The sequence below is a fragment of the Solanum stenotomum genome, chromosome 6 (assembly GCF_019186545.1).
Source record: "Solanum stenotomum isolate F172 chromosome 6, ASM1918654v1, whole genome shotgun sequence".
NCBI lineage: Eukaryota > Viridiplantae > Streptophyta > Magnoliopsida > Solanales > Solanaceae > Solanum > Solanum stenotomum.
The window spans coordinates 24275869-24298505 of NC_064287.1; the positions used below are offsets into that span (position 1 = coordinate 24275869).

At 30.5% G+C, this 22637-nt stretch overlaps 2 protein-coding genes across 3 annotated transcripts in view; both read left to right on the forward strand.

Moving 5' to 3' along the window:
* The window catches only part of LOC125867126 (probable protein S-acyltransferase 19), a 1047372-nt gene that overhangs the window by 301085 nt on the left and 723650 nt on the right, over positions 1-22637 (forward strand). The window lies entirely within an intron of this gene.
* LOC125867140 (uncharacterized) lies at positions 3362-15214 on the forward strand. 2 transcript variants are annotated; one of them, XM_049547575.1, is made up of 3 exons: positions 3362-3575; positions 3671-3739; positions 15027-15214. In XM_049547575.1, the coding sequence occupies exons 1-3, from the start codon at positions 3367-3369 to the stop codon at positions 15034-15036; spliced, it is 288 nt and encodes a 95-aa protein (XP_049403532.1). In that variant the 5' UTR covers positions 3362-3366; the 3' UTR covers positions 15037-15214. The 2 variants fall into 2 exon arrangements, with proteins under 2 accessions (XP_049403532.1, XP_049403531.1); XM_049547574.1 differs by having other exon boundaries at positions 3362-3579; positions 15027-15212.

The window sequence follows — 22637 nt, forward strand, 5'->3', positions numbered from 1 at the left end:
TGGAACTGCAATGAGGTTATCTTCACTGTCACTGCAAGGTTCTCTTTTCATGCTTTCGACAAATGGTGGACTAGTTGAATATAATTGGAATCCGTCCAACGGATGGAATTGGATAGAACACGGAACACCAGATCCAAGTGTCGTTCTTGTTGGTTCACCGGGACCATGCTTCACAGGAGCTCATCTGTTCTTAATAGGTTCAGATGGAAAAGTGTATCTAAGGTTCTTGGACGATGGAGAATGGAAATGGAGAAGTTGTGGCTTCCCATATATGGAAAATGAAAAACATGTATCTGATAATCATGATCGTAAAGAAACTTGTACTTCCGATATCTTGTAGATCATTTAGAGAAAATTGAAGAAAACCTCCAAGCCTTAAACAAAAACTGTGACTCCAAGGTTAGTGTTTATTTACAATTCCTCTACTTGCTTCTTGAATATTTGGACTATGTTATACGGACTTTCCATCCCTTTGCACAATTTTGATTCCAAACATTCCAAACTACGTGATCTCACTACAAATAGTAGGGAAAAGATGACAACTCCTCTTTCACACACAAATTATCAGAAAAGGTTGTGAAGGAGAAAAACTTTCAGAAATTACCCAAATTTATGAGAAATATCGAAAGTACCCTATCTGAAACAGAGTCAATGAAGCCAGATGTTCTTCCTCCGAAGCAAAGAGGTGATGGGTGACCCACTTCTCGGCGGAGTCATCGCTCCTGACCTACCTGACGATAACCCGCACCACCCCTTCCTCAAAGGCTGAGAAGAAACCTTGTTTTATCTCCATTTCCCAAAAACATCAAAAGTCCCAACACTTTTTTCCACCAAACAAGGAGACTTAAGGTTACCATGGATGAAATTTCCAAGTCATAAATCAGATAAACGCATAAGAATGGAGAATTGAGAATAAGCGACTTAGCTAAACTGATTGAGAAGAAACCTTTGAAAGAAATTTAGGGCTTCTATTTTTTTAGAAATTGGGGGGAAATAGAAAATATGGGGGGAGCTTAGTATTTTAGCCAAAAATATGGTAGTACTCTTATTTTCTGAAATTCAGGCAAAAAGTTATTGGAGGGAACTCGTTAGTTTAGCTTATTTTTTATTGAGTATTTATAGGGCACACTTATAAATATTTGGGGGAAAATTTGGGCATACATTTTCCAAGTAATATTTGGGAAAAAATTTCGCAAATAGCGTTTGTCCATACAATTTGTCATTAGTTGATAAATATTTTTGGCAAATATCTCAAATTTCCCAAATTTCCATTTTATTTAGCTTAAATATTTTTGTGTGTGCATTTCCATCATTGTGCCGTATGTTTTAAAAATTAAACTTTCATCTTATATAACTTAAAAATTAAACTTTCATCTTATTTAGCTTAAAATAAAATGTTCATCTTACTTAGCTTAAAAGTAAGATTTTCATCTTATTTATGCTTAAAAATAAAACTTTCATCTTATTTAGGTTAAAAATAAAACTTTCATCTTACTTAGAATAAAACTTTCATTTTAAGTTTATTAAAGTAAAAGAAAATCTATTATTAAAGTTATCCACATTTTAATTATAGATCAAATATAATTATTAAGTGAGTAATAAAAAATTTAATGAAAAATATGTAATTTAGTAGTAAAGTGAACATTTTAAGAGAATTTATTCTCTTAGATATAATAATTTGAGTATTACCTTTAAAACTAAAATATCCACATGAAAATTTTGTATTTTATTTTTATTTTAAAATATTGCTTGAGAGCTTCTCATTGATTATTTTTTTATTATTTTTGCCATTATATATAGTATGATATCAATTATGTGATCTTATTAGTATAAGTATGATATTTTTCATATTTCTAAACAATTTCTTATATCAAATTTAGATATTTATCGGCTTACATTGAAATTTTTATTTACTACTTTTTTATTTTCTTGTTCATATGTAGCGTATTGTGTTAACATTTTGTCATGTGTGTGTTTTTTTAAAAATATTTGTTCACTTATGTCCTTCTATTACTCATCTTTTAATATAGATAAAATTTTAGTTTCTTGCTTTCACAACTCTATTTATTTCTTATCATACTTTTATTTAATTAATCAAGTATTCTACGTGATGATGGAATCTGATTGATGATTGCACAAACAAACAAAGAAGATTAGTGAAAGAAACAGGGAATACATACATGTTTGAAATATATTTTATTTGATTTTTTTGTTTTTTATAAAATTATTTTTAAAAAAATTTTAAAAATAAATTTTGTCATAAAAACATACGTAAGATATTTAGAATTATTCCTTATGATTATATATTATGTTATATATTTATAAAAAATATGTTTATAATTTGTCGATTTCGTTTCGTAATATTTTTATTTTTTAAAAAACAATCATTATTAATTCAAATAAAATATTATTGATATTTTAAAATGTAAGTTTAAACGTTTTTTTAGGGATAAGATTAATTAATATTTGAAATTCAAATTTTAAATTGGTTATTTAATGGTTGTGGGTTCTTTTAATTTTTTTAGGATTGGAAGTTTTTTCTTTATATTATTAACTAAGGTTTTTTATATGGATATAATTTAATATTTTTTTAAAAAAAAAAAACAACCCCATTTAACGTATGAAGATCCACAATTTTTAAATTATTTTATATTTTTTCTTGGCTATTTCTTTTATATATTCAAGATTGCGCATGTCCTCTTATATATTGTTGTGTTCAAATTTCTAGGAAAAGAGTGAGAGAAACAAAGAAAGTCGAAAAGAATTGACTATGCCACACACATCAGGGAGAAAAAGTCATTCTCAAATTATAAACGATGTACGAAGTAATCACTATTTATTTTTCATAATTTATATATTAAATAATACTTATCGTGAATATTTAATGTCAATCTCTTACTATTCAAGCATATGACAAAGATGAATAATGGTGTAAAGCCAACTCGTATTGAGGTGTTCAAAAAAACTCACATTAGAGCAAATAAACAACCAGTAAATGAGATAGCTGGTGAAGTTATGGTAAACTCTTACTCTTTAAAAATATATAGATATTTTCTTTCTATTACAATTTTTTTTAAAAACTTCCCATTACTTTACCTTTCTTTCAAAAAGAAACAAATGGATGATGTTGCCGAGGTGTATCCTGAGTTGAATGTCCCTGGAAGTGCTCCTAATGATATGTACTCCAAAGTAATGGGATCAGACACTCATGGAATTGTCTGAACTCTAGGAAAAGGAGCATCTCCTAGCTTAGTAGATGGCCCCGTATATAAACGATCTCAAGCTGAAAAAAGAGATTTTGATACAAGGTTTGAGATGGAAGTTCAAAAAGCTACCTCAGCTATGAAAATTGAGATGAAAGAGAAGATGTATGAAGTAAAAAAAGAGATGGAAGCGATGGATAAAAAGTTGTTAGAAGCGAAAGAGGAAGCAAAAGAGAATAACGAAGTGATGGAGAGAAAATTATCGGAAGCAAAAATGGATATGGAAGAAATTATAGCGGATAAAGTGAAGGAAGGAATACAAGCATATGTAGAGTCTTTGGGAATTAATATTGATGCAAATTTAAAATCAGAGCAGGTGAAATAAGTGTGTTGCTCACAAAAAAGTACTTTTTTTAGATGAAAATTTAGTTTCTCTTAATTATAATAGTCTTCCTCTTTTGCAATAGGTTCCTGATAACCCACTTGAAGATTGTCAACAACCATCATCACTTGTTCCAGGTGTTCACACAAGAAAGGTTAGAGAAAATTTCATTAAAATTTTGAATTTTATTTTAATTGCATAAATCCCAACATTTATATGATCATGAGATCAACTAATTCCTCTTTCTTGTTTAATATGGATTAATCGACAAACTGTTAATTGCGTGTCATGTACACATAGACAGTCTAAGTGATCATCTTTTTCTTTTGGTTGTTGTTGTTGTTGTTGTTGTTGTTATTTTTTAGTTGGTATAGTGAAATAAATTGTGTTAATTTACCATATTATTTCTAGTTTTCACCACAAAAGCTAAAACGCCTAATCGTACACACTCCAAATAGAAGCCTCAAAACCCGAACCAAACATCATTCTACACCAAAAGGACCCAATTGTAGATGATGGAGCTGACGCAATTTTGATCCGACATCAGAATCTTCGGATGTTGACAAAAGTCAACTCTTTCATGCATTAAGCCTCCAAAATTGAAAAACTTGCACCAAAGACTATGTGTCCTGATCAAACTCATCCTCAGAATGTATCATTTCATAGTCTGTATTTATGGTCTTGCTATGTTCATATTGACCAACTTGAACCTGTACCTCTTGCCCCTTATTCTCTTATGTCCCTGCTGCTTGTTGTTGCCTTCTTTTGATCGCATCTCTCTTCTTTTCAGAGATTTGTTGTTGATAGTTTGCCCTTGCTTTGTGTCCCCACTAACTTGTATGTTCTGCTCCCATTCTCTCTAATGAACATTCTTTTTTCTAATTCTTTTTTTGAGTGTTATGAGAAGTATTAAGATTACCCTGTTGATCATTCTGTTTACTGTGTCCCTGACCGGAAACCTTTCCCTGATGGATGAGTCGATTGTGCTCGTTCTCTTGTGTGGTCTGATGAGAAGTGGTAGTAGAATCTCTAGGGACTTTCTTAGGGTCAGTGTGTAAATTCTCATGTAGCTATGGATAATAAGAAACACGGTAAGAAACATACGAGTAGAAAATTAAGAAAAATAAGAAGAAAATTAAATAAATTATATCCGGATTATAAACAACTTAATATCACAAAGACTGATAATGAAAAATTAGATCAATTAATAAATAATATATCTAAAATAGAATATAAATATATTCAATATTTAAAAATACAATGAATAACAAGAATAACGAATATAGACAAAAACTTAATGAAATAATTATAGAAAAACGACAAGAATTAGAACATAGGCAAAATAGACTTAACAATAATATATTCGCAGGAATTTGTCACAAATCTATAGTAGCACAAAGAAAAACTATTTTATATCTAGAAATACAAATAAATAACTTAGAATATAAACTACAACATAATTTATAAATGAATAAAGAAGAATACGCAATAGATGAAAAAACATATGAAAATTATGACGGATTAAAAATAAAGATAATATTTTCTAATCTAGGAAGAAGATATAAGAAAATAGGTGATAATATAAGTTTAATGTTAGAAAAAGAAACGGTAAAACTAGAAGATAGTTTAACTGCTATGGTAAGAATAACAAAAGAAAATGAAGAAATAGATAGAAGAACGGAAATTGAAAAAATAAAACAACAAGCAAAAAAGGAAGTACAACAATTAGAAGAAGTAAAAAATACTAAAATAATAGAGCTAGAAAAAGAGCTAGCAATATTAAAAGAAATGTATGAAATTAAACAAAAAGAAAAAGAACAAAAAACAAAATTAGCAAATGAGATAATTAAAATTAAAGAAAAATTGCAATTACAAGATGAATTAGAAGAAAAAGAAGAAAATAACCAAGATAATCTACCCGAAATAAGAGTTGATGAAATAAACGATGATGATCTAGAACAACATTCGGAAACAAGTGAAACATATACGGAACTTTTAGCAAATATAGATAATACAAAGAATTTAGAAGTAAATGCAGAAGACGTAGACATGGACGAAAAACCTAGCACATCAGGAGTAAAAAACCCAAAAAATTTTAATCCAAAATATTATAATAAAAATTATGAACAATATAATAAAGAAAAAACTACATGGGATAAAAGATTAAATAAAAAATGGACGCCTAAACCAATAACTGGACAACATGAATTTTTAGATTTAGACTGTGTAGCAGACATAAATAAAACAATCCAATTATGGGTAGGATACATATCAAAACAATTAATAGATAACAAGATAGTAATAGCAGAGGCACCAGGATACATAGAAAGAACAATTATAGGAACAGTAAAATTATGGCTACAAAATTTAACAAATGAAAGCTTAACAACTTTAAGAAATAATAAAAAATTTGATGGTGAAATAGCCACTACAACCATGGAAATATTATATAAATACGAAATAGCTATAAGAAATGAATTTAGTAGTATGACAACAGAGGTAGAAGAACAAAATAAAGAAAAAATCATAAATCGGAATCTAATGACAAAATTAGCAATATGTAATATGTGTTACATAGATGAATATACATGTGCATTTAGAGAATACTATTATAAAGGAACATATAGCATAGAAGAAGGTAAAGAAATAAGAAAATTATATTTTACAAAATTACCAGAACCTTTTAATTCAAAAATAATAAAAAGTTGGAATGAAGCAGAATTAACAGATACCTTAGGAGCTAGAATAAAATTCTTACAACGATGGTTTATAGAACTATGTGAAAAACATAAAGAAGAAATAAAAATGGAAAAAATATTAGTAAAAAACTTGGCATGTTGCAAAAATAAGACAGCACCCCAATTTGGTTGTACGGATAGATATTATAAAAATAAAAAGAAATATAATAAAAAATATAGATCAAAATATAAATATAAAAAACCAAGAAGAAGGTACTATGTAAAAAACTACAAAACCAAAAGACCATATAGACCAAAAAGAAAACTAACGGAATGTACTTGTTATAATTGTGGAAAATTAGGACATATAGCTAGAGATTGTAAATTACCTAAAAATCCAAAGAAAAAACAAATATCAGAAATAATAATAGACGATGAAAAATATACACAAATAGAGTACGTAGATTATGAATTAGAAAGCAATGATAGTATATATGAATTATCGGAAAATGAAATAGAAAATAGCTCAGTAATAGAATCGGATAATGAATACGATATCAATGACTGAAAAAGATATACAAATAATAACTAAAGAAAAATATCAAGATGAAGAATCGACAGAACAAAAAATAATATTTGATAATAATATATTTGAGCAAATAAAAGGAAAAGAATTAGACCTAAGTGTAGCAAAAATATTCGAAATACCAACAATAAGAAACTGGTTTAAACGACAAAAAGAAGAATATTACGTAGTAAGTCAAAGAGAACATATCATAGATTGCAAATACACTAAAGGAAAAGCTAAAATACCAATAATAAATAAACGAATAATAAATAAAGAAATACAAGATATTAAGGCTAAAAATCCAATTAAATATGTACATTTAGGAGGAACAGAAATATTAATAAAAGCATGTTTTAGAGAAGGAATAGATACACCCATAGAAATATACTTAGCAGATGATAGAATTATACAACCTATAGAAAAAAGCATAATAAGTGCGGTAAAAGGTAACCTCATATACCAAAAATTTAAATTTATAATAAGTGCTAATTACTCAGTAGCAGTAAATGACAGAAATATAGATAAATCATTAGTATTATATTGGAAAATGTCAGGAATAGAACTAGCCCCGGGAAGTAAAATATTTACAGCTAGATGTAAAAACTTATATGTTTTAACGACAAAACACAAAATAACAGCAAAAAATAAAATAAATAAAATAAAAATAGAAGATCCCTTTGAAAGAATAGTTACAGTCATAGATAAAAATGATTATAGTTATAATGAAATTGATATAGAAGAAGATTTAGAAATAGTAAAAGAAAGACTAAGCACATCGAAAAGAATAAACAATGAGATACCCCAAATATCATCAAAAATGAGTACCTCAAGGAGAATAGATAAAACCCCACTAAAATCAATGGAAGAAGACATAAAACCATATCATTACTACATCACGGGAATAATGGAACAACGAAAATATTTAATACTAATAGATACAGGACGAGAAGAAAATTATATTACAAGAGAATTAGTGACGGAAGATGAAATAATAACTATTGAACAATCATGCTCCGAACTACCAAAAGCATTAATATATACCGAAGAAACTACAGAAAAGGAAATAATCATCGGAGGAGTACCAATAGTGATAAAATTCAAAATATATCAAGGAAATGAAAATATCATCTTAGGAATAAAATGGTTAGAACAAGTAAAACCATATAATCTAGAAGACAAACAATTAACAATAAATTATGAAAATAAAAGGGTAATAATAAAAAGGACTTTAGTATGATAAAAATATGAAAATATATATACTTGCGAAGATAATAATAGAAGGATATTACAACCGATATTATACACCAATGATAGATACGGGAGCAGAAGCTAATATATGTAAATATAATTGTTTACCAGAAGATAAGTGGGAAAAATTAAAAACACCTATAGTAGTAACAGGATTTAATAATGAAGGAAGCATGATCACATATAAGGCAAAAAATATAAAAGTACAAATATGGGATAAGATATTAACTATAGAAGAAATATATAACTTTGAATTAACTACAAAAGATATGCTATTAGGAATGCCATTTTTAGAAAAATTATACCCACATATAATAACAAAAACACACTGGTGGTTCACGACACCGTGTAAACAAAAAATAGGAGCAAAAAGAGTAAATAATAAAAAACGAAAAACAACAGAATGGATAAAAGGAAGTGAAAAAATTACACAAAAATTAGAAAATATAAAAGAAGAAGACCCTAAAATAGAATTAATTATATTCTCTATAGATAAAGTAAAAATAATTCAAGATAAGTTAGAATTATTATATAGTGAGGATCCTTTACAAGGATGGGAAAAACATAAAACAAAAGTAAAAATTGAGCTAATTGATAATAACAGTATAATAACCCAAAAACCATTAAAGTATAATTTTAATGATTTAACCGAATTTAAGATACATATAGATGAATTACTAGAAAAAGGATATATACAAGAAAGCAATAGTAAGCATACAAGCCCGGCATTTATCGTAAATAAACATAGTGAACAAAAAAGAGGAAAAAGTAGAATGGTTATTGATTATAGAAATTTAAATGCAAAAACTAAAACATATAATTATCCGATACCAAATAAAATACTAAAGATAAGACAAATACAAGGATATAATTATTTTAGCAAATTTGATTGTAAATCAGGATTTTACCACTTAAAACTAGAAGAAGAATCTAAAAAACTAACAGCATTCACTGTACCACAAGGATTTTATGAATGGAATGTATTACCATTTGGATATAAAAACGCACCAGGTAGATATCAACACTTTATGGACAATTACTTTAAACAAATAGAAAATTGTGTAGTGTACATCGATGATATATTATTATATTCTAAGACACAAGATGAACATATAAGATTATTAGAAAAATTTATACACATCATAGAATATTCAGGTATAAGTCTAAGTAAAAAGAAAGCTGATATAATGAAAAATCAAATAGAATTCTTAGGAATACAAATTGATAAAAACGGAATAAAAATGCAAACACATATAGTACAAAAAATAATTAACTCAAATGAACAACTAGACACAAAAAAGAAATTACAATCATTCTTAGGACTAGTAAATCAAGTAAGAGAATACATACCAAAATTAGCAGAGAATTTAAAACCATTACAACAAAAATTAAAGAAAGATATAGAATATCAGTTTGATAAAAAAGACCAAATACAAATACAAAAGGTAAAATTATTATGTAAAAACTTACCTAAACTATACTTTCCAGATGAAAATAAAAAATTTACTTATATAATAGAATCAGATGCAAGTGAAAAAAGTTATGGAGGAATATTAAAATACAGGTATGATGACACTACGATAGAACATCATTGCAGGTATTATTCAGGAACGTTTAATAATACAGAAATAAAATGGGAAATAAATAGAAAAGAATTATATTCAGTATATAAGTGTTTATTATCATTTGAACCATATATTGTATATAACAAATTTATTATAAGAACAGATAATACACAAGTAAAATGGTGGCTAACAAGAAAAATACAAGATTCGGTAACAACAAAAGAAATAAGGAGATTGGTATTAAATATATTAAATTTCACATTTACAATTGAAGTAATAAAAACTGATAAGAATGTTATTGCAGATTACTTATCAAGACAAAGCTACTCAGACTGAGAACGAAAATACAATGGAAGAGATACTCAAAGCCATAACTACACTTTGTATAAAAGTGGACAGTATGGATAACGAGATACAAAAGCTAAAAATTAATGAAGATAATATGAAGTCTAAAGCTAGTCAGCAGCATGACTATAAAAATGCGGAGCTACGTCGATCGGAAGACGGAAAAAATCCAGAGCTAAAAGGAGACGATGGGAAACTCCTTAAAACCCATAACGTTTGTTTAAATACAGCTGCAGGTACAAGCAAACAAGTTAGCGATAAACAACATAAAAATGCTAACTTAAACCAGCTATTTGCAAAACCATTTACCCAAAGAACACCTAAACATGTGTCCATAGAACCACAAACATCTACATACGCAGATAGTTTGCAAAACCAAAGTGAGAAAAAGACATATAATTACATCACACGGACCTATATTGAAAATATCCACAAAATTCAAACCTATTTAAACCGCAACCCCAGATCAACTACAAAAGAACCAAACCAAGATTATTTAACCCAAAGACTGCAAGGTTATAATAAACTAATTGCACAACCAAAAACTAACGCCAACTTAGTTAGGACATGTTATAACTATGGATTACTAAATACTGTATATACATATGACGGAGAAGAACTAAGCGGAATACCGGAACTATATAGAGCATTTATTACTTATAAGAGAGTTACTAAGGGAAATCTATTCTTTGTAAAGTTTTATACGGCAACAGCAGAGATATTATACGAGGAAATAAAACCTCCAATACAAGTTATCAAGATAGGGTTAACCAAAGATATGATTATACCCGAGGATATCGGACAACAAGAAGAGATATGCAAATTAGAGATACCAAGTTTTTATGCCAATAAAAGAATAATTGGTATATCAACTATCATACAAGAGTTAGCAAACAATTATTTAAATGGAAATGCTATATGGAGCTACTATGCAAGAGATCAATTAATGATTTATTCCAATTCAAGGGAACTAAGGAAAGCAGATATGGATGAAGTCCAGAGATGGATTTTATCACTACTAAAGCCAGAAGAACGACCTACGACACGAGCATTAAAAGAAGGATTTATTTCAGCAGAATTATTAACCAGATATTGTAAATTAATTGGTCATAAATATCCGGACCATATATGTTCAAAGTGCAACGGAGAAGATAATATAATTCCAGATGTCCAGTTGGAATAATTAACGAGGAAGAAAACAAGAAGAAGATAAGAAGCGGAAAAAGTTATGTAATAATGTAATGTGAAGTTGTCAAAGATAAGAACGGAAAGAAGATAGATTGTCAAGATATGTGTAAAATTGTCAAGATATTGTCAAGATATGTGTAAGATATGTCATAAAGTAGGTATGGAATAGGTATGGGTCTTTTGTCAAATAATGACAAATGTAGTAGATAGTGTACATTATTGTGCAAATAAGTCGTAAAGTAGATAGTAGTAGACAAAATAAAACTATTCATGAATAGTAGTCATGAATAGTAAGTAGACATGTGTAAAAAATGTGTTAGGATAAGCTTTTAGAATTGTAAGTTTGTGTGTCTATATATAGACTTAGTAGGAACCATTGTAAAAAGCAGGCATTGCCTAACTTTATAAAAACTTTCTTATAAACACTCTCTCTTTAGATACTAGTTACTTAAAAGTTAATGGATAAATCTGAAATCCAGTCAGATATTTCAGATAGCATGGCTAAGCAAGAGGCAAAGGTATATTGTTCAAAAAATATGCGGAACTAATTTCATATATTCCTGAATATCATATATATGATTGAATAAATTTATGTTAGTTATTATGTATTAGAATTATTTGAATCATGATTTCTAGTTTATTAGCACACTGGAAACAGGGAGAAAACTTCTATACTATGCCATCCTAATGTTGAAACCGGTAGGCGAGGAAGCCGTTTAGGGGAGTAAACAAAGTTGAGGCGCTGATAAGAAGGAAGTATCCGCTAAAGTACGATGCTAGTAGTGACAGGAAAACATGATAAAGATAATCTAGTTCATAATGATCTAATATGAATTTAATCAATTATGAATATGATAGGAAGGAATAATTTGAAATAAAAAACCTGCATAATAAAGAACATGACTACATACATGCATGATGAAATGATAAAAAACTACGAAACTTTAATCTTATATGTACTTAAAAATATAGAAATAATCGAATTAAGAAGAATAATATGGGAAAAAATATTTAATGATTACGAATCAGAAGATATATTAAATCAAGAATGGTATGAAATAGACCTACATGATTTAGATTTCGAAAGAATAGAATGGTATAATTTAGAAATAAATTCAGATTAAAATGAACTACGAATATTTACAATATTGGACAAAATCTATGGAAGATATAAAACTCTTAGAACAATTAATGAAGGAAAATTTATATATGTACCAAAGAACCGAAGATATGTTATATCTAGAATACATCATAAATAATATTAAAGAAATATTCAGATTAAAACAACTATCGAAAGAATATTACAATAAATATTATTACATTTTACCATGAATTTCACACTACCAAAAAATATCATTAAAGGGATATCAAGATTAAGACACTTAGCAAAAGAATACTACAATAAAATCTTTAAAATAAAATACTCACCTACCACACTACCACCTACCACACTACCACTTTCATGAATCCCCCAACTACCAGTTCCGCACCGAAAAATGGCCCCTTTGGATACCCCTTCATGCAAGTTAGTAAAATTCTCCTTCAACCCTCCATCCAACACTCCAACAACTTCCACAACAGTTAAACAATTATCTAAAGGGGTGAGGGGTAATGGGAGCATTGATTCAATACTTGTGATCTTAGAGGCCTTTGTATTTCTTTCTTTGTCCATGCCTACAAGTACATTAGGCATAGAGGGAGGATTTTGGGATATAGGAGTTGGTAACACATAATCGGTTTAAAATTAGACACCAGATCAAAACCATTTATTATTGTAGTGATGAAGTGCTTTCCTGAATTTGCCAACTCCCACATCATACAGGCAACTGCACAACACTAACATAGTAACGATAAAGGAAGGAAAAACACACCAGGACATTGGAATTCATAGGCAAAGATGTAAGAGATGCTAATTTATCAAGGAGACACTAGAAATGTATTCGATATTAAAATTGTAGGCACGACTCAAAATGGAAAAGAAACTATGATATTATACAACCTCAACATATCCAAAATCATTAGAGCAGCACTTCTAGAACACAGATCATTTCCTCAATTTTATAAATACCAAAAAATCAAAATGATAGAATCAACAGATCACCACACGAATAAATATAGAATAACTGGTGCAAATAGTTTAGAGTACTAAACTACTAATAGAGCATAAAAAGAAGTATAAAGTCTAAACCAGGTAGAGAAGTCCACTTCCTTCCTTATATAGGACCACAGTCAAGTAAAGGAGATTGAAGATTTCACTTTCTTCCTGGTCAAGGGATAGAGATGTAGACTTTTTCAAGGATTCCACTTGTTTGCCTGTGTTTTCCCAGCTGCTGCCTTGTCTTCGTTATGATTTTTGCCTGTACCTGGACTGTTTGGCAGATCTGGTTCAACAAGATCAATATAAGAGCTATGTGTAATAATATTTTTACCTGTATGACTGTGACTTTTCTGGGAATTGCTTGTGCAGCTTCAGTTAAGTTTGTTTAATATTCATGTGCTTAACTCTACATACTTAAATATGAGTCTAATCTATGTTAGCAAACCTAACCAACAGTTGCTAAGAATGTGCTAACCAAAGTTGGCTTTATCCTTAAAGAGTACCAATTTGGTGAAGTACTTTGCCTCTGGGCTATTTCAATTGTTATATTCAAGAAGCAGATATTAGTTGTTGCTAAAGAATTTCTGATGCAAAATACCTTGTCTGAATTTCCAAAAATTGTGAACCAATTACAAATCGAAGTTGTAGATGCCTGATGGTTACCTGTGCTTTACATAGAGCTTTACTTAGGGTTGATTACAATTCTTTGATTGACTTTTGTTGTCCTTTGCCTACTCTCTTTTTGATTCTTTGACTCTATGCGTGAAGTCAAGTCGTGGTGTACCTATTGTTTTTCTTTATCATTGGTTCAATCAGTTGAGGATGTACGAACTTGGTTGCCCTTCAAATGATAGACAGTTCGTCACATAATATTAAGTGTGTTGTTGCAATAGCTTTGGTTCTTCTTTAATACTAATTATTAGCTTGTTGTTATCTCTTGAATCTATTGGATTATGGTAAAATAATCTCTACAACGTAGGACGAGACACCTTCACAAACATTAGTCATTGTCCTAGTATATGTTTGAGCTTCTAATCCATGTCCAATTGAAAAAGAAGATAATTTAGTTCTGCTTCAGGAATTGTTGATGAGTAATTCACTTTTCTCAATACAAACATATAAGATACTTTGTTTGGGTATTTTAAACCACATAAATAATGAACATAATCCTCGGGTTTGATGTCATAGATTAAGCCTGGATCACCTCATGTGTTGCTGGAACAACCTGTGGTTCGGCAGAGATATTGAACCCTCGCAATTCATCGTTCATGAGTATCATTCCAGCACCACTAGCATCCTTCACATGATGTCCCTTATCAATTCTAGTAACATTACCATCAGATATACACAAATACAAATTTTCCTTTGACATTCATATTCTCCAGTGCCTCTGTGCTGCAAAATGCATCATTGACATTTCTAATCAGTGGTAACAGTGTCTCGGAGAAGTCTTTGGGTTGGAATCCTGATTCCCCATCAATTTCTTTTCCATCACCAAGACATACTGTGGCTCTTAGTTTTCTATGAGTAGTGCTTGCACCAACGGTGAGAAGCCATGGATCTCAATCATTTACAGTGCCTGGTAGTGGACCTGTATTGCCAGCTGAACAACTAACAATTAATTTGTTGATTCTCTTGTTGCTTTTTTTTATTTTCCTTTCGGGAAAATTGGTACACTTATGTATTCAATGAAATGTTAAGTTTTGTATTTCATAAAGTATCAAAATAATCAATTTAATGTTTTTTCTCAGGCTAACATGATCAAGAAGACTGGAACTAGCGTAGTTGGCACAAATAAAAAGAAGTGGGTATGTTTGAAAAAAACTACAAGATCTTTCTTTTCTTTCAAAAGGAGGAAAATTTCATGTATATAATTACTGCTTTTGCATCAATTTCTTAATATTTTTGTTTTTAGAAAAATTCAATTAGTCATTTTTGATATCCCAATTTGTTCTAGTTAATGGGGATCTAATTTCTATTATCATATAGTTATAAATTTTCTTATGTGCATTTCTTGTGCAGAATTTTTAAGGAAATTGAGTTCAAGTATCAACTTCAACATGCTCGACATTTGAATTGATGATTTCATAAAGATTTATTGCAAATTTTCTGGAGATTTTAATTCCATTTGAATTAGAAGTTAATTAGTTGGTTTTATGTTGAGATTATTACATTTAGTTAGATCTCAATTTTACTTGAGATAGAAAAGATAATTTGTTTTGACATTGTTTACTGTTACAGGAAACTTATTATGTTGCTATTTTGTTCTTTGATTATAATATTAGAAAATATTTGCTTTATATAATATTTCTTGCTTATCATGAAGAAGATAGTTTTGAATGCACAGATTGTTTGTATGTATTTGTGTCTTGACAAAACTATATATAGATTTTTCTGGGATGTTTAAGAAGCTTGGTACCGACATTAGAATATTAATATGACATTTAGCAAAATATAAAATAATGTCACCAATTTTTATGACATTCAATAATAGCATTTGTTGACATTAACTAAAGTGTCAGAAATTTCAATGTGACATTTTATAAATGTCACAAGTAAGTGTCTTGAAATTTATTTTCCCAACATTTAATCTAAATGTCAGAAAGTTTAAGTGACATTTCATAAATGTCGAAAAAATAAATGTCATTTATCTCATATCGATATTTACTTAAATGTCAAAAATAAATGTCATATATTTCATACCGACATTTACGTAAACGTCAAAAATAAATGTCATATATCTCATACCAACATTTACCTAATTATCAAAAATAAATGTCATATATATCTCATATCGACATTTACCTAAATGTCGAAAATAAATGTCATATATCTCATACTGACATTTACCTAAATGTCAAAAATAAATGTCATATATCTCATACTGACATTCACCTAAATGTCAAAAATAAATGTCATATATTTCTTATCGACATTCATATAAATGTCAACAAATAAATGTCGCAATAATCTTACCAACATTTACATATATGTTGCAAAGTAGATGACGCAAATTCTTTTCAACATTTACCTAAATGTCACAAAATAAATGTCACGAAATCTTTCCGACAATTACCTAAATGTCGAAAAAATCCCCGACACTAAAATTTACGACATTTGGTCCAAATGTAAAATAAATGTCGGTAAACAAATTTGTGACATTTAAACATCATAATACGACATTTAGAAAATGTCGTTGTATCTCCACTTTCTTGTAGTGCATCACATCCTTTTTTGGGTCGTGACAAAATGGTATCAGATCCCCAGGTTCATAGGTCTCACGTGTATACAAGCTGAGTCTTAGTAGAGTCTCGAGGATCGGTACGGAGACGTATGTACTTATGTTCGAGAGGTTATAGTGACTTTTAAGAAAAACCTTCACTTCTTGAATCTCTATCATGCGTCCTTGGTCCGATCTGATTCCCTATCTATTCATTCCATTCTCCCCCTTATAGTGACGACTCATGTATGGTTCTTCATGTGTGTAATTATTGTTGTTTATGACTTGGAGGTTAGATTTGGCTTTGAACTGATAGACTTATAGAAATGATGTGTGGTCAAATTTAGAATGTTCAAGGACTCGAAAGGGTTGAGTTAGGTGATAGCTCGATAATGCATTTTGAGGATATTTGAATTATGAGGTTGAATAATGATTTTAGGGACTTCATTAATGTGTTATCTTTTTTAGGTTAGTTACCCTGGTAGAGAGAATACTACTTGTGTGGTATATGCAATATCTTGAGTTATTCGGCAATTGGAAGTGGAATGGTTAATTAAAAGGATGGCTAGATAATGAACACGGTAAATTTAGAAAACACAGTTAGTAAAGTTTTCATATAATGGATTGTTTAGAAAATGATAAGAATGATGTCGCGTCAATTGAGGTCAGAATCTGACTATGATTTTATAAATTGTGTCTACGTCAAAGAGGGTCATGATATGACTACTACAATAGTATCGATGCTTACTTGGTTAAAGTTATAGAGTGTGTTACTTTTTCACCTATTGACTTGATCTACGAAAGAATGCATTTAGCTTGGGCTAGATACATAACATATGTGGTAATATTTTATAGTCATTCGATGGGTAGAAATGTGTGACCTATTTGGGTACGATCTTCTCGATATGTATGATGTGTTCTAGTGGAGGATCTAATAGGCTTTCATAGTGTGGTACCAGTGGTATATGAAAATGGATACGTTGATTGTCTAGTGTGAATACTAACTACTTAGATAGTTATCAGGGTTATCAAATGCTCGAATAATGATATTCGGTGTTGCATTTATATTTGAGAAACCAACTAGTTTGTTACTGGACACGTGGGTTAAGCGTTGTTTATAGGAAAGGTTTTGGTGGTGGATCATTGGTACAATATTAATGCATTTAGGTTGTGAAGTGTATCCCAATGGTTTTAAATGAGGACTGGTGATTTCATCGTAAGGTCCAAGAAATTGATCGATATTGGAATGACAACCTTATGGGTAAAGGAAGTCCCAAATAGTATACTTGTGTGAAGGCAATTGATAATTTTTGTAAGAAAGTGCGTATAAAATTAAGTTAGTCCTTTGAATTTTATTGGTATAGCTGAGTTTGAGATGTCATGTCGATGGCAAGGTTGTCTTCGTGGTGATGGCAATGGCTAACCGAGCATAATGGTAATAAGAGTTTGTGATAGATTGTGATTGAGATGCAACTATATGATAAGGATTATAGAATAAACAAATTTTTGTATTGTAATGACGTTTTACGAGTATCTAAGGTTATGGTTTGTTATTATTTTGTGAGAAGTCTGGTTGTATGTAAAGTTTTATGAGGAGTTAGGATATCGCTCGAATAGAATTGAAAAGAGCAAAAGTCATAAGTGGAAAGAATCAATGAGATGTAGTTTAGCTTTTGGGAGGAAACGGGAGAAAATATATTTACTCTGGCTGCAAGGAGTTAAGAATTGTGTTAAAAGAGACGTGGTTCCATCTGTTTTACTATGGTTATTTTGATAGTGTTACGCTTCGATCATATGAGTTAAAAATTGTTGGATAAGATTTGAGGAAGAAATCTACATACATTTAGCTCGAGTGTTGTGATAAGCTCTTTTGTGGTTTCGAGTTTGGTAATTTGTACATATGGAATGTGAATTTAAGTCTTCCATTGTATGTCTACGTTTGTGGTAGTGTGTTTTGTCAAGTTATGGACTATTAAGGTAAGGAATGATCGATCGGATCGAGTATTGAGCATTTTGAAGGACTTGTGCATCGTTTGAGTCATAAAGCTTGTTATATTTAATTATTAAAGTACTCAAGGAAGAGTTTCACTTAAAAGTTTTTGTTTAGAGTATAAAGAGAAATATCATGGGTTGTTGGTCAAAAGGATAAGATTGGCAAGCAAGTTAGCGAAGGGAACAAGAAATTGGTATATTGAAAAGTTTAAGATATTCAAAATTTGCGTCATGAAAGAATTCAAGACAGGTGAAAGAATAAGACTTCTTGTAAAGATCCTTGGTTAGAAGTTGAAGGTTGTATGGATTTTTGCCTTTGAGTTCAGATATGACTATGAGATGTGAAATGGTTTGGCATAGACTTACTAGGGATTTATCAACAACTTTTATGAAGATTGGTTTTTGATTTGGGTGAAAATAGTGATGTGTGTGAGATTATGTGTTGTTATGTCGAGCTAGATTGTTTAAATGATGATAGGTTACTTGTGGATGTTCAACAGTGTGAACCTACAATTTTAAATGGTTAATGAGCATTTCGAGGGGATTGAAACTACTTTGTTGATGGGACAATACATACTGATATGATGCATCACATAGACACTTGATAGTAAATAGAGGTTATGTGCTCATAGTATATAGACTTATTGAGGTAGCCAAGAATTTCTCTAAGTTTTGGCATGATATGTATAAGGGTGTGAATTGTAGTTGAAAGTTGGTATGTGAATGATTATGTGGAGTCGACTTTTGGCAATTCATTAGTTCTATCTCAATAGGAAGGTATTATCAGATTTGGAATTAGTGCTATCAGCCTGTTGTGACACCCATGTCTATCATGGAATGTTTAAATGGAAAGAGAAGGAGCCTCAGTTCAGAATTTTTACTGGCAACAATGTTTTTGCTAAGAAGACTTTGATACTAGTGATAATTTGAGAATAAGGTAAATGGACGAAGTGGTTATAATATGTTGTTAGTATTAAGAGTGTGGACTTTAGTGGAATGAAGTGAAAAGTATGTAGGGTCTAATAAATTGAGTATGGGTATCATAAATGAGGATCAAATTGGTTGATTATGGATGGCTAAAAATTGAGAGATTGGGTTAGAGGAATGTAAATGTTTGATATGAGTGCTATGGAGGGAGTATCTTGTGTTATTCGACCTTGGGTTTGTACATTCTTATTTGACCACCTATCTCATTATGGACATGAAAAGAGTATGATTCATTGACTATGTTCACGCGTGTTTCCATATCTATATGTGTATTTCTAGTGGTGGATCAGGTGTACCGATCATGTGATGTCCTCTTAGTAGGGGTAGGATGCTTAGGTAGACTTGGTCATTTCATATTTGACATATTTGGTGTTGTTTTTGGAGAAATTGAATTATATCAATGGTTCTACATGCAAAACCTTGCTTATGAAAATTTATAGAAGAGCTACAATGGATACTTAAAGTTGGCTGGCACTCTTAATATTTATCTAGTTCTCGAGGTCACGTCTTTGCTATGTGTGATTGAATGTGTGTGTGGCGGGGGGGGGGGGGGGGNTGGTTTAATTATGTCATTCTGAAGAGTTGTCCACAATTACAGTTATGGATCTAGCTTTTTGGCACTATTGTTAGAGGTTCTCTATGCTTGGGGGTGTCATTCACTAGGTGTTTACTCGATAATTTTCTTCTTTGGGTTAGATAAGTTTGATTCTCCTTTGATGAGTACCTAATGTCTAAAGATCAGATTTTTATAACTTAAGCGCGTGAAAAGCTTGTGTCATGAAAAAGAAAATCTTGATAAGAAATGTGATGGTTTGTGCATTATGAGTGTGTGGTGGTTGGTAAAAGTTCACTTATGGTTGTAGCGATTTAGAATGTTATCTTGGTTATGTGAGAAGAGATTAGTCATGATGGTTGTGTTATGGTCCATTGGATTTCAATTTAGATTGGGCATGGGTTAGTCTATGGCTTGATAATCACTCGTGAATTGTAGATTTTTCAAAGTTTGATTTGAAAGTTCAGTTCTTAGTAGTTGATCTTGATGGAATGGTCTTAAGGAGGAGCTCACTTAGAGAGATAAATACTGATTGGTAGGTCATAACTTAGACTTTTGGTAATGTTGGTTATTCTTCATTCTTCTTCTATATGTTCGACCTCAAACATGATTTTTAGTGGTGGATAATGTAATGACCCAGAAGGTCATTTTTGGAAATTTTCATTAAACTATCATTTTACCTCTCCCGATAGTTGTCCCGAGCCATTGCTATTTAGTCGGTGAAGTTGGATTGAGAATTTTGAACTATTCATTAAGCTATAGTTAATTAATTAGTGAGTACATTTTAAATAACTACTTTTAATAGATTGTTAATGGGCTTAGTCCATAATTTATTTAAGACCCTCTATTATTTGGCCATATATATTAAAATAAGTTAGTAGGATTTGTCACTTTTAATATATATTTAATTTAGAAAAGAAGATAAAAGAAGGGAACACAAATTTATCAGTGCTAAGAGGCGGCCGACGTGAAATCAACAGATTCACGTTTAGCTAATTGTTAAACTTTATCGTTCCAATTATTTATTGTTGTGGTTATTTAGTACTGATTGAATATGCATTATACCATATACACATATGCCGAGAAGGTTCGCAAATATGTGGCAGCGATTGGTAAGCAATCAAGCTGTGGCAATATTCTTGGGATTAACATATTAAAGTTATAATATTAAATCATTAAATTAGTTGAGATTTTATGGTTAAGTCATTAAGTTTGACTATTCGAAGTTGTAATTTTTTACGTGTATTGTCTCACAGTCATTACGGATTAAATTTTGGTATATTAAGATAGGTAATTAACTATTGATTGTATTATATTATATGAAAATTATTAGGGTTGTAGTGTTTGGAGAAATTATGACTTAACCCTACACTTAAAATTCAGAAAATATGAGATTTGACCTATTGTTTGGAATCAAGATTTAGAAACTTTCTTATAAATTCGGGTGAGTTTTTGGTCTAAGCTATACATATAGCAATATGGGTGTCATTAGTTTCAAAATCTTATTGTGATTATTTATTGAATAGATTGAATTGATTTAGAAGTCTAACGAAAGGGGAAGGCTCAAGTCCCGGAGTGATTGTTCGACTATTTGAGGCAAGTGGATTTCTAAACTCTTGTTAAGTGTATAGAATCGTGTATTTCCTTGTGGTATGTGTTGGGGAGTTATGAGACATGGTGATGGGTTAACTTGTCCATATTGAATAATTCTAATGATGAAAAAGGGGTAATAAAAGGCAATGTAATTAATTGTTGGTGTGTGATGTGTTGAGATTGGTTTGAAAGGCTTACTGACTCATTGTTGATATTGTATCACGATTGTATTATTGTGAATTGTACATTATTATGAAAATGGTAATCTCTTAATTATTTATGTGAACATGTCATTTGCATTGGTTTTGAGACATGGTTGTGATAAATGTTATATGAATTGAGGAAGAATAAGAAATTAAAGAGGATGTACCATTTCAAGGGACATGTTGCGCGCCACGATAGATACTATTATTGAGGGTCGTGTAGCACGCCGCGACGAATTCTATTATCGAGGGATGTGTCGCATGCCTCGACGGATTTTATTATCGAGGATTGTATCGCACACCGCGACGGATGCATGGACAAATATGTCCCCCATTGATCCGGGACTAAGACACAACTGGTGTGTATCATTAGGTCAGACATGCATCACTATACCTGAAATTGCATTTCATTGCATTGCATATCTTTATCATTGGTGAACTTGATGTTGTGTGTTTCTGATATTGTGAGTGCCTTTCGGTTGAACTTGTGATTGATGAATATTGAGCTTGTTGTTGAGGATATGAAATTTTTAGAGGGTTGTTGTTGAGCTGTGTGCTATGTAAATTATGGACTGTTAGGTTGGGCTTATTTTATGCATGTTGTAGTTGTGGAGGTTCTGTTGGGGTGTAAGGAGTACCCGTATTCTATTCCCTTAGCTTGTGTTTAAAAGTTTACTTATTGAGTACCGTGTGATTTGGTACTAACCCTTGCTTCCACATTTTTGTAGGTTACTAGCTCAGACTTTCATGATACTTTCTCTTCTTTTCTTGTCTAAGGCTTCTTGTGGAGGTTTGTGAGGTAGTTGCGTGTGCA